The sequence below is a fragment of the Lepidochelys olivacea genome (genome assembly GCF_965140295.1).
Source record: "Lepidochelys olivacea isolate rLepOli2 genome assembly, chromosome: 14".
In the NCBI taxonomy this organism is placed as follows: domain Eukaryota; kingdom Metazoa; phylum Chordata; order Testudines; family Cheloniidae; genus Lepidochelys; species Lepidochelys olivacea.
The window spans coordinates 13,800,985-13,813,504 of NC_140424.1; the positions used below are offsets into that span (position 1 = coordinate 13,800,985).

At 51.0% G+C, this 12,520-nt stretch overlaps 1 protein-coding gene across 3 annotated transcripts in view; it reads right to left on the bottom strand.

Moving 5' to 3' along the window:
- Window positions 1–12,520, bottom strand: part of ACSF2 (acyl-CoA synthetase family member 2) — a 58,753-nt gene that overhangs the window by 42,496 nt on the left and 3,737 nt on the right. The window contains exon 1 of one of the 3 annotated variants that reach the window (XM_084648014.1): window positions 11,224–11,486. The exons of 1 other annotated variant lie outside the window; for it this stretch is intronic. In XM_084648014.1, the coding sequence (XP_084504140.1) occupies window positions 11,224–11,315 (92 nt within the window). In that variant the 5' untranslated portion in view covers window positions 11,316–11,486. Of the gene's footprint in view, window positions 1–5,689; window positions 5,806–11,223; window positions 11,487–12,520 lie in introns of those variants that run through there. One more of the 3 variants, XM_084648013.1, reaches the window with a different exon arrangement.

Consider the following 12,520-nt stretch of genomic DNA (forward strand, 5'->3'; position numbering starts at 1 on the left):
GCTTTTAGCTCATGAAGCAGAGGCTCATGCACTAAGCTCCAGAGGTTCTATCCCGCCCACTGACAACCGGGGTCTGTCGGTGTTACATATAGTACAACAGGGCTACTAGAGCACTGGACCACAACTATCTAGCTATGGTACTTCTATCGCCCTCATTAACATCCTTTCTGAGAACCTCACACTCTAATGTATTTGTCCTCCCAACATCTTTGTGAGGTAGGGAAGTGCTGTATGTGACAGACTTCCTGGGCAAACTTTATCGAATTAAGTGTATGTATCATTGTGGGCCAGGGATTGTATGTATTTCCCTGAGAGAGGGTGACCATAGCCCATCCAGAAACTAAGAACAGTGTGTGTAGTTGTGGGGGTGATTTAAGCAAATTCACTCAGGCTGTAACACTTTGCAAGAGGTCCCACCACCCAGAGAGGTTCACATATACTGATTCAAACAGGATTCTTTTGAGACCACCGGACAACAAAAGGACTTTTCGAACAATAAGCAACGTTTAAACTGACTCCGGGCCCGCTTCTGGATCCAGCAAACAGACAGCACCTTCTGTCCAAGGGAGGCAATCCCCAATCCTTTCTGAGACAGGTTGGAAGGACTTGACCTATTCCTGGGGGCACTTGTTCTGAGCTAACAGCTGTTATGAACTTGTGACCACAGGGAAAAAACCCTGGTGGGGTCTGAAGGTCTGGTCACCTGCCAGAGCCCTTGTTGGGGCTGGGGTGATCTCTGCTCAGCTTATCAGAACATGTGTGGGTTCTTTCATTGTTTGTAATGTTTTCTATTTGCTGTTTTCACCTTAACAACCAATGTACTTGCTTAGAAAGGGCTTTGTGTAACTTATATGGTGTGCAATGATGCTGTTTATAGCCTCCAAGGAGAAGGCAAAGCAGGCCTGCTGAGGCAGTCTGACTTGATGGGGAATTCACAGGGTAGACAGTGGACTGTTCAGCCTGGAAAAACCCTGATCTGGAGGGAGAGAGGCACGTGTTTCTACCCAAGAGAAGTGATGGCAGAGAGCCAGAAACCTGAGCATAAGTGCCCTGGGTGGACCATAGAGGGGGAATATAGGTGCAGTTGCCCTGAATTGTGACACTGTTCCCATTTTACAGATGGGAAACCGAGGCCCAGGGAGGCTAAGTGACTTGCCCAAGATCACACAAGAAGTCTGTGGCATAGCAAAGATCTGAACTCAGCCTGATTTACCAGAGTGCAGACAAGTATGTTTGCTCTCAATTCTACCTGAAAGAATGAAGTACCTGAGTGAGCAGAAGGAAAGAGAAGATAGAGAGGCTGCTAACTGTGCGTGCAAGAAAGGGGGTGGGGGGAGAGAAAGCATCAGAACAAAGTTACATTTTCAATCTTTCATGGCAAAGACGGAATCCCTTAAAACAAGCAGTCTGAGAGGTTAAATTCCCCAGTCATTTGAAACCAAGACACCCGTGTCAGTTGGCAGGCTGACGCAGCCCCAGCATAATTCAGGTACAAGCAGGTTTCCTCAACAGATAACTCACCAAGCCCTCAGCTGGTGCACATGGGAGCAGTTCCATTCCAGTGAACAGAGCTGTACTGATTTACACCAGCTGAGGGTCTGACTCAATGTTTATAGCCAGAATTAACGCAAATTAACCTAGGCTAAAGTAACAGGAAATGCCTCCTCCTGGGCTCCAGGCAGGGTAGGCAAGCTCCACCATCTGTCTCTCAAGCAGCTTCCTCTGAGCACCTGTGGAAGAGGAGGGCATGTTCACCAGGGAGCAGGCCGGGCCCCTGCAATCTGTCACAGTCAACGCAGAACAAGAGTTCCGAAGGCCAGCTGTGCACTGTCCGTACAGAAGGCGTGCGGGTACCCAGGTGGGCCACAGTTTTTATTGCTCTGATACAACAGCCGGAGCTTGTTTAATGCATTCCTCCCAGCTGACCTGGAACCAGACTCTGGATAGCTTTTGAGGCAATAAAGATACTTTCCACCCTCCAGAGACAGAGGGGAGAGGAATGGGTCAGAATTACAGGGAAAGGTCCTTCTCCCCATCCCCTTACAAGTAAACATCACAGTAGGTTGTGTCCTCCCTAGTCATTAAAAGGTACCTGGATATTACAGCAATTGGAGCTATAAAAGCGTCTAAGATGGACACATACCCTACCCTCAATTTCCAACTTACTTGCTAGGTCCCTGTCACAGTAAACTTCCCTCTAGTAAAAACCCCTGGACCCAGTTTCCCCCAGAGCCAATCAATGGAGCTCCTTCAGCCAAAAGCAACCATGGGTTTTATGACACTGAATGCATCCGATGAAGTGGGCTGTAGCTCACGAAAGCTTAGGCTCAAATAAATTTGTTAGTCTCTAAGGTGCCACGAGGCCTCCTGTTCTTCTTTCATGGGTTTTATGTCGCCTCCATGTCTGACTGCCCATCTTTATATGCGTGATTTTCAGAGTTGGGGGATACCTACACTGCCATCAGAGGTGTGACCGCACCACGCCTAGATGTATGCAAGCTAGCTCCGACTTCACTAGCTCAAACCAAGCAGCTAGCTCTTGCTGCTGTTAATACATAGCCAGGGTCCCAGGCAGGCTTGTGCAGCCCCTGCTCCCACAGCTTCACTGCTTCTGTTATTGGAGTGAGCTAGAGCAAAGCTAGGCTGGGTACATCCACCAGCACGCATGCACAGCTCCAGCCAAAACCAACGGGAGCTGGGGCACTCAGCACCACTGATAATCAGGTCCTTGGTGTCTCAAGACAGAAGTATCCAAAAATTAAGAGGATACTCTTGAAAATGTAGAGATAGGCCTGGGAGGGACCTCCCGGCAGCGAGACTCCCTTACATAACCCATCCCAACTCCACAGGATGATCCACTTCCAGCCACGGCGTGCCTAGCCCTGCTTGCTTAGAGCTTGAAATCTAAACGGTGGTTTCCCCCAGGGCAGGACACTGTGCTAATCCTAAGCTATTGGACCAGCCCTAATGTTCTTTGTGCTGCAGATATTTCATCTGATACGCAAACTCTCTCAAAACGCTGCTGTTCACTTTGGACAGCTAATGCCCTCTGCCTTTTCCTGTGCAAAGCAGAGGGAAGATCTATCACTACTGAGTTGCCTGGGAAATGAAAAGGTGGAAATTGCCCTGAAGTTCTGGAACAAAAACCAAGAGTTTGTAGGAGAATCCCCTTATGTTGGATTAATTATAAGAGGTAAAAACTGATAAAAGAGAGACAAAGAGGGCTAAAATAAAGCCAGATAAAGACATAGCATCTCTCTCTCAAGAGGATTAAAAGGACAGAAGGTTTTAATTAGGCAGATTAAAAACTTTGTGCGGGGAATCAAACAAAGGGAGGCCACAAAAAAGTAGCAATCTCACATTATGATCTGTGTATATAACACCACAGATGTCAACAAGCTCAGGGAGAGGAGTGACAGGCCCCAAAGGACATATATAGTCTTGTAGCTAGCAACAACAAAGAGCAGGAGTTGCTGATCTTCTCAGCAGAGAGATCAGGAGGGAAGGCAGAGCCAAAGCAGCTGGCTGTAAAGACAGAGAGGAATGCTGCTGCAAGCATAGGGTAGCATGAAAGCAGGGGAACAGGAGGGCCTGGAGGAGGAATATAGGATGGGATGCCCAGCTGTAGGAGGAAACAAAACCTAAGCAGTAGTGGGCTGTGGAGAACACTGAAAGGGAGAATGAGGAGCTTGAACTTGATACTGAAGAAGAGAGGAAATGGTTCTTGGAGAGTGGGAGGGCAACAGGGCCAGAGCAGTGAAACAAGAAGTACTTGTGATGATTTTAACCCTTCCCGTGCAGTACACCACTGACAACCAGAACACCTTTCTTGATCAAAGGGTTGTAACACCACCATCAAGCTGTAACCCTTACAGATCCTTTGAGCCAACTCCACAGCCCTTCTCCCCACCCCACCACTGACCAGCACGCAGCCACAACAATTCTTCTGGGCTGGCCAACCCAGCTCCACAGGGCTTGCAATCTTCACTTGGCCACTCCAGCTAGCCTGATTCCTCCGTTCCTCCTTTCCCATCTTCCGCCCCACCCCCCCCAATCCCAGCCCACCCCCTTCCTGAATGAAAGAAAAATCAGGAGAGAAGGGGTTAATAAATAGTCAATGGGTTCATCAGCTTATGGGACTGTGAGGCATGCATACAGATTCCTTGTAAAACTTAAGGAGACCAATGTCTTTAATGAGACTTCTTCTTGGGGAGGAAAATAGATCAGACAGAGCTCAGATTTCCATTGTTTGAATCATGGGGCATCGCAAAAGCAATATTCTGCCCAGTATTTGTCTTTCACTGGTATAGAGGTATTCTCCTGCCTCTGGGAAAAAAAGAAAACCACCTCCCCCCAGCCCATTTCTAACCTAAAACATTGAGGGGCAAGTTCGGGCCTCTGATATGCTCACATTACTCCATACAACTGACTTTTATACGCGGGACATAACGAGAGGAGCATGGAAGGTGTGAGGGAGTGTGAGAGAGAAGGGAGCAAATGGAAGGGGATAAAGACAGGCCAACATTAGTATTAACTTTTATTGTTTGGAAACGGGGAGGCAGGGCATGTAAATAAACTAGGAGTGAGAGAAAAACAGAGTGAGCTGCAGGAGAGAGGTGGTTTTAGAGGGAGCTTTTATTTCCTAGAAAAATTCTCCCTCAGTCAAGGAAGCCAGGGTGCCCCTCTTCAGATAAACAGGAGAAACTGCTACAGTATTTCACGGCTAGACCACTGCTTCAACTAAAGAGCAGGTCACTGGCTGCTCAAAAGTCTTTATCACCGGATCGCAGCTCAGCAGCCTCAAGTAAATAATCCAGCTGCTAGGAGCAAAGCGATCCTAGCATTAGCACTGTTATTAGACTGACAAAGGACTGACTGGGCTGAACTCCATCCATCTAGGCACTTTTATGGCCCACTCTCACTTTAGCAGAGGTCCCTCCAGGCCAGGCTCGAGGAACACAGAGAGGCAATGTAGAGAAGCTTGCACTGAGGTGTTCGGTTGATACAGGACTTTAGTTTTGAAAACCAAACCTTAGTCCCACCCACTGCGGTAAAGGGCAAAGTGATCATGGGCATTAGTGGGAGCAGAACTTGATCCTAATGGCTTCATATTCTTCTTGACTTCTGTTGTTCTGGGAGTGCCCGCTTCTTGCCTACGCACAGCATTCACTTGCAGAGATTTAGATGGAAAGGAGAGACTGGCATGATCAGGCAGCCACTGCTGGACAGGTTATACAAGAGTCCCCTGCCGAGCGCCTGCAACTCCGTTGAAGACACCTGGGAATTGAGGCTCAGCACCTCCCAGGATCAGGTCTGAAAAGCGTGTGATGCCACCAAGCATTCCATCTCCTTTGCAGTTTCCATGGGGACTGGGCCTGAGGGAAGAGCTCTTAACTGGGGCAGGAGAACGGCCTGGCACATACTCCAGCATCATGTGGCTCAAAAGAAACAAAGAGAAGCTGAAGAAAGGAGAGGTGGTGAGGAAACCCGCCCAATCCAGTCCCTCCTGCCAAGTCACACCCCACAAAAGCGTTCCCCTGCCTGCAAGTGGTTAGTCTATCTTCTTTTAAACACCGTTCGTACTGGCTGCCCCGTTGCCTATTAAAGGGCAATGTGCTGGCCCTGCCCCATCATTTGGCACACTGCCTCCTTCAGGAGGGGTTAAAAAGTTCGGGCTTTATGTTCTTACCCTTCTATCCACTTTCGCCGTTTCTCCAGTTCTGCAAGGCAAACCTTGGTCCCACCAGAACGTCCAGAACGTCCCTCTGCGTGCTTGAGAATTTTCTCCATGGCATTAATCTGTTTGGGAATCTACAAGAGCCCCTCAGGTTGGCTTGATAAACTCTCTCATGGGGCGTTTAAGGGCCAGACCCTCCTCACTTGGTGAAAGCCACCATAGATAATTTAAACCACAAGAGGATCTGGCCCCAAGTCTTTATGGCAGCAACTTTCCCCTACCAAACAGGAGTGGTGAAAGATGACCAGATTATCACAAGGAAATCCTCCTGGAATGTTGCACTTGCTAAAAGACAGTCTGTCAGGTATGCCCAGAGCCTGAGAACATAGGGCAGTTGCAATAATTTTGTATTTTGAAGAGCTAGATGCAGGATCAAATTCTGTCTCCACTTCCTCCAAGTGTCTAACAACTGAGCACACTGTTCTCCTGGCTCATATCCATGTAGCTCATTTCATCTTCCAAGTGCTTCACAAACATTCATGAGTCCTGTCAACAACCTTCGGAGGGATTAGCCCCATTCTGCAGAGAAGGAAACTGAGGATGCAGAGGGGGTATGCCCAACATTTTCAAAAGAGGCTACTTATTTTAGGTGCCCAACTCGAGACACCTCAAGTTCGATTTGCAGAAGGGCTGAGCACCCACATCTCAAATTTAAACTCAGCAGCCCTGAAATTAAGGCCCAAGTTATCATGTGTTGGGCACCCAAAAACTGAAGCACTCCAAATCACTATCACTTTTCCAACTTTGGCCCACATGACTTGCTCAAGGTGTCAGAGTCGCACCTGGGATCAGAAACCAGGACTTCCTGAATCTTTGCTTACCACTAAATAGAGGACACATCTATCTTAATCCAGCTGCCCACAAGCACTGCATGTTTTAGCCTCTCTGTGCCTGGCTAAAGCTGAAATGAAAGCAGTAGGAAAGGAAAGGGGCGGGGGGGGGGGGAAGAAGACCCCATTTGTTTTCATGCCTTATGAAGCTGATACAGAATCTTCTGTATAACATAGAATCCTGGTAGCTCTCATATTGCATGGGATGCTGACATTGAAAGAGACAAAACAAACGTGGTAAGTTAGTAGACTGTATTCCTGGTAGCTCCCAGCCTCCCTAAAAATGACCAAGGATTATACATATAGATCTTCCCCAACAGCTTGCGGCCAAGGAGGGAAAGAGTTACCAATCTGCCCATTAGAGAGAGACAAAAGGGATTTATACCCAGCTCATGTATCTGGAGTCCTTCTAAGCATCCGTCTTTCTAGAAAGAATGGAACTTTCCTCACAGCACAAGGACTCCACTAGAGAACAGAGGAACCCAAGGTGATAATGTTTGTTATCTTATCATTGTAGCATGTTCATTCCTTCTCCCCCGACTCTCCCCATAAGACTGGACAGGAAACCCTCTAGTCCAAATACAGACCTGTGCGAGCAACTGTAACACCACAGATTTCAGTGTAGGCTGAATTTGGCCCTCTCTTTTTTAATTGTTGCATAGAGCTTGGATGTTAAGGACAGGCAACGATCCTCAGAAAGTCATGGCAACTTTTATAACATTATGGGTATAGAGTTAGGAAACTGAAAGGGCGTGGAGGAGATAAATACGTCTCGGAGAGTAAACAACCTTGTTTAAGCTATGAAAAAATCAATAAAGAGAACAATCACTCTTGAGCATGGGCCACTCTATAAAAATGTTGATTGCCAAGGAGGCAGCATGCATTTGGGTCACTGATTGATCTTTTCCACAATTCTGGACCGAAGAAGGTTGGGCACCACTGGTACAAGGACTGAGTATGGGACTGGGGACTAGCAACTCCTGAGACCTAATCCTGGCTCTGATACCAAGTTACTGTGTGGCCCTGAACTAGACAGTCTAGTTTTTCCATCTGTGAAATTGGGACAGTACTTAGTCACCTACCTCATCGACATGTTTGGGGATGGACTGTTTGACATCTGAAGATGTAAAAACACTATAAGTGTATTGAATAGGAAGGACAACCTCGGGGCTGAAGATTGACAGCCAGAAAGTCGGGGTTCTGTTCCCAGCATTGCCCAGGCCCACAAATTGCTTTGTGATCCAGGGAAGTGTCATTTTCACATCTGTAAAATGGGAACAGTACTAGTTGCCTATCTCTCAGGGAGCTGTATGGATCACAAAGAGCTTAGGAAATGCTTTGAGATTATAGGATGGAAGGAACCGACATGCAAAGTATTAATCATCACTAATGCCACACGGAAATTACACATTCAGTCTCTATGCCCTCTGGCCAATGGTGAGTGCACCGTGCACTCTGAAAGAACATTTCCACAGGGAAGAGGTGAAAAGAAAGGCATAAGTTTTGGCAGGAAGTGTTCCAATCACCTTCCCCTAGCTTCTGTCAGGGCAGGAGACGCGAATGGACAGACTGCAGGTCTGATCCGCTATGGCTGTTCCCTAGCGGAGCAAAGGAATCTGAGAGCCAGGAGAGCAGAGTGGGCTGCCAAATGAAAGCACTCTCCCTGAAAGCACATATGTTGCCTAAGCAACAAATTCTGGTACCAAAACAGTTTCTGGTGTCAGATAAGGAGCCAAACTCAACAGCGGATCCGGCAAAGAGGATGGTCAGAACAGACTCTGCTGTCAGCACAGAGCACAGATGTATCAGAGACTTAGGGATGTTTGTTCGATGTCTGCACCAAGTAAAGAAAAGGCCCCACCTTTCCTCCTGCAGGAGCAGGGCAGCTAAATCTGAAAGTTCTCCGCCCTGGTGGGAACAGGTGAAAAGCATGGTGCATACACAGGCACTCTCGGAGATGAGGAGGAGCTGCATGTATTTATCTCTGCACAGCCTCAGCCACCTCTCTACACTTGTTGATTCAAGATAAGTAGCCTTCTCTCTTGACCTCTAATATTGTCCCCTGGAGAAATTACCACAGAAAGGGAAATGGACTTGGTGCAGTGTGCATGGGCCCTGGGGAAGCAATGCATTTACGTCACCCTCAGCCCCCCCATGTGAGCACATGAGAGGGCTCTGGCTACACAACCACAAAGGTCATTATTCCCCTGTCTGGCATCCTCCCCTCTGCCTGTCTGGGTACCTCCTGAAGGCCAAGCGCACAATGGGGAAAGCTCATGAACTCCTCCCCAACCCAGTTTCCACCTGCTGTGGGGAGACTCCTTCCCCCCCTCGTCATAGCAGCTCATGACTGAGGCTCTAATGTACCTAAATTGCAATTTTTCGCAGGGTGGGGATGGGCAGGAAAATTCGCCCCGTTCTGCTGTTTCCTCATATCTTCCCCACTCTTAAAGTCAGACATTTCAGACAAACTCATCTTGAGTTTTACTTCCCAGAAACTAGTTTTGAACTAGAGGATTTTTAAACCAAGAATGGATATTCTTCTTAAAGATATTCTCCAGTGCAAACAGGAATTAATTTAGGGCAATCCTATGGCCTCTGTTATACAAGAGATCAGACTCTGGGATCCTAGTGGTCCCTTCTGGCTTTATAATCTATGCATCTAGGACTTGGAAGTTTCCTGAGCTTTAATGGAGCCTTCACATTCTAAATTCTGGTAGAATTTTGGCTTAAAGTTTCCATTGCCCCCTCCCTTCCCCACAACAAATCTGCTCTGAAGGGTTTCAGTAAGACACCCAAAGCCGCCCTTGAACCCAAACCTGCCCTTATAATTACAGTCCTGGGTTGGATTCCAGACCACAAGGGGACCTATCTCCCCATGCAGAGGCAGCTGTAATTTCATGAGAACAGTTTGTCAGGTTTTGTTGCCATTGAAGGCACTCCCAACCCCAGCCTGGTCTCTGAGCCACAGACGAACACCTCCCTCCTGGCCCCTATCTCTTGTTAAAAAAGAACAGGTAGAAATTATACAGTGAAAAAGAAAAGGGGTATTTCTTCCCATTTGCTGCTGGGATGAACCTTAATTTCAACTGCACTGCCGGGAATTCAACTGAGTTCATGAAAAAGCCACTCCCTTCCTGTAGGGCAGGTGGGATTTGAAAGCTCCATGACCGTAGCTACCTGCCCTTTCCCACCACCTACCCTAGAGCCAGCTTTAAGACCAAGCAAGACAAAGAACCATTTCCAGATCCGTAATACAGTAGCTTCATCTCCCAGGCAACTGTACAGGACCAACTCACCACCCAACACCCCATATAGCTTGGGGATCCACACATTGTAAGGTCACTTCCATCTAGGTCCCATGCTGCACCCCAGGGGGCTCCTGTTGAATAGCAAGGAGCAATGACAGAGTCAAGCAAAATCAAGTGCTGGGATCAGTAACACAGAAGGAGCTGGAGGAGCCACTTGAGAGGTTTTCACTTGATCGTCACCAAGAATACACGATGGGGAAGGAAAGATTGGATCTGGGGCAGGAGATTGCCCTGAGATGCCCTTGCTCCCTGTGAATTCCCCTGCGCCCAAAGTCACAGCCTCCAGCCAGTGCTTAAAGGGATCTGAAAAAAGTATGGGTGGGGGACAGGGTCTAGCATAATCAGAGGGTAGCAAGTTTGGTAAAAAGAAAAGGAGGACTTGTGGTACCGTAGAGACTAACAAATGTATTTGAGCATCAGCTTTCATGAGCTACAGCTCACTTCATCGGATGCATGCAAGTTTGGTAAAGCAGAACGTAAAGTGGGCCCCTCACAGACCCAACTCAATTTAGAAAAAAAAAAAAAAAAAGCCAGGTCTGTGATTCCTTACAAGCGCCCCTTCCCCACTGTACACATGGCCTCCAGCCCCGCCATGGGGCTCCCAAGTTATAGGGAACTGTCCAAGGGACTGACCACCACACACTGCTCTGGGGACACAGGGTGAGCTGGAGCCGCGTTTCTCAGGGTGGATCATAGAATATCAGAGTTGGAAGGGACCTCAGGAGATCATCTAGTCCAACCCCCTGCTCAAAGCAGGACCAATCCCCAATTTTTGCTGCAGATTCCTAACTGGCTCCCTCAAGGATTGAGCTCACAACCCTGGGTTTAGCAGGCCAATGCTCAAACCACTGAGCTATCCCTCCGCCGGTCCCTGAGCTCTCCCTGACAGTTTAGGAAGGCAGCAAGCCGGTCCCTGGTATCAAACAGGTTGAGAACCACTGAGTTAGAAGAATCAAAGAGGGCTGAGGGCTGAAATACAGAGCAGGAGAACTTGGGCAGCAAATTAGCTGTTCTTCGCACCCCTCCCCTGGCATCTGCACCATCTTCCTCCTACCCCAATTAGCGCATGCCCCCCACCTACCTCCAAACTGCCCTTCTCCAGGCAACCTGCCCAACTACATCACCCCCCTGCACCTGCCCGCTACCCTTCCCAAACCGTGGGCATCTTCTTCACCGCTCTCCCTGCCCAAGCTGCCGGGGTCCCCGCCACTGCCCAGAACACCCCCAACTGCCACCTCTCCTGTCCCCCATGAGCCCCCCTCAGGCACCTGCCTCCCCCGCTAGCCCTGAACGACTCCTTCCCTCCCTCCATCCCTGGGCCTCTGCCCCCCCCCCCCGGCTTTACCTGACCCGCTGAGCGCCCCGGAGCCCCGCCGGCTTCCCAAGGGCAGCCAGCACCTCCTGAGCCACCAGCTTCAGCCGGGCTGCGCTCGCCATGGCGGGGTAGGGCGCTGCGCCCCAGAGCCCAGCCCCACGCAAGCGGGGATGGCAGCCAGCGGCGGCTACTGGCAGGGCTGCAGCCCGAGAGTGAGTTTAGGGAGCGAGGACGGAGGAGGCGGGTAACGCTGCGAGTGCAGAACAGCCAAGAGCTTTGCCGAGCGAGGGGCGGAGCAGGCGCCGAGGTGCGCACAAGAAAGATCCGTGTTAAAGGAACTTCTGCAGGCGGGGTCCCGCCCCAGCGAGCTCCCACAGGTCGCCAGGCTGCCCCAGCCACTTCTGCAGGCGGGGTCCCTCCCCAGCGAGCTCCCACAGCGCCCCAGGCTGCCCCAGCCACTTCTGCAAGCGGGGTCCCTCCCCAGAGAGCTCCCACACCGCCCCAGACTGCCCCAGCCACTTCTGCAGGCGGGGTCCTGCCCCAGCGAGCTCCCACAGCGCCCCAGGCTGCCCCAGCCACTTCTGCAGGCGGGGTCCCTCCCCAGCGAGCTCCCACAGCGCCCCAGGCTGCCCCAGCCACTTCTGCAGGCGGGGTCCTGCCCCAGCGAGCTCCCACAGCGCCCCAGGCTGCCCCAGCCACTTCTGCAGGCGGGGTCCCTCCCCAGCGAGCTCCCACAGGTCGCCAGGCTGCCCCAGCCACTTCTGCAGGCGGGGTCCCTCCCCAGCGAGCTCCCACAGCGCCCCAGGCTGCCCCAGCCACTTCTGCAGGCGGGATCCCTCCCCAGTGAGCGCCCACAGCGCCCCAGGCTGCCCCAGGCTGCCCCAGCCACTTCTGCAGGCGGGGTCCCTCCCCAGCGAGCTCCCACAGAGCCCCAGGCTGCCCCAGCCACTTCTGCAGGCGGGGTCCCTCCCCAGCGAGCTCCCACAGGTCGCCAGGCTGCCTCAGCCACTTCTGCAGGCGGGGTCCCTCCCCAGCGAGCTCCCACAGGTCGCCAGGCTGCCTCAGCCACTTCTGCAGGCGGGGTCCCTCCCCAGCGAGCTCCCACAGGTCGCCAGGCTGCCTCAGCCACTTCTGCAGGCGGGGTCCCTCCCCAGCGAGCTCCCACAGGTCGCCAGGCTGCCCCAGCCACTTCTGCAGGCAGGATCCCTCCCCAGTGAGCTCCCACAGCGCCCCAGGCTGCCCCAGCCACTTCTGCAGGCGGGACCCCTCCCCAGCGAGCTCCCACACCGCCCCAGGCTGCCCCAGCCACTTCTGCAAGCGGGGTCCC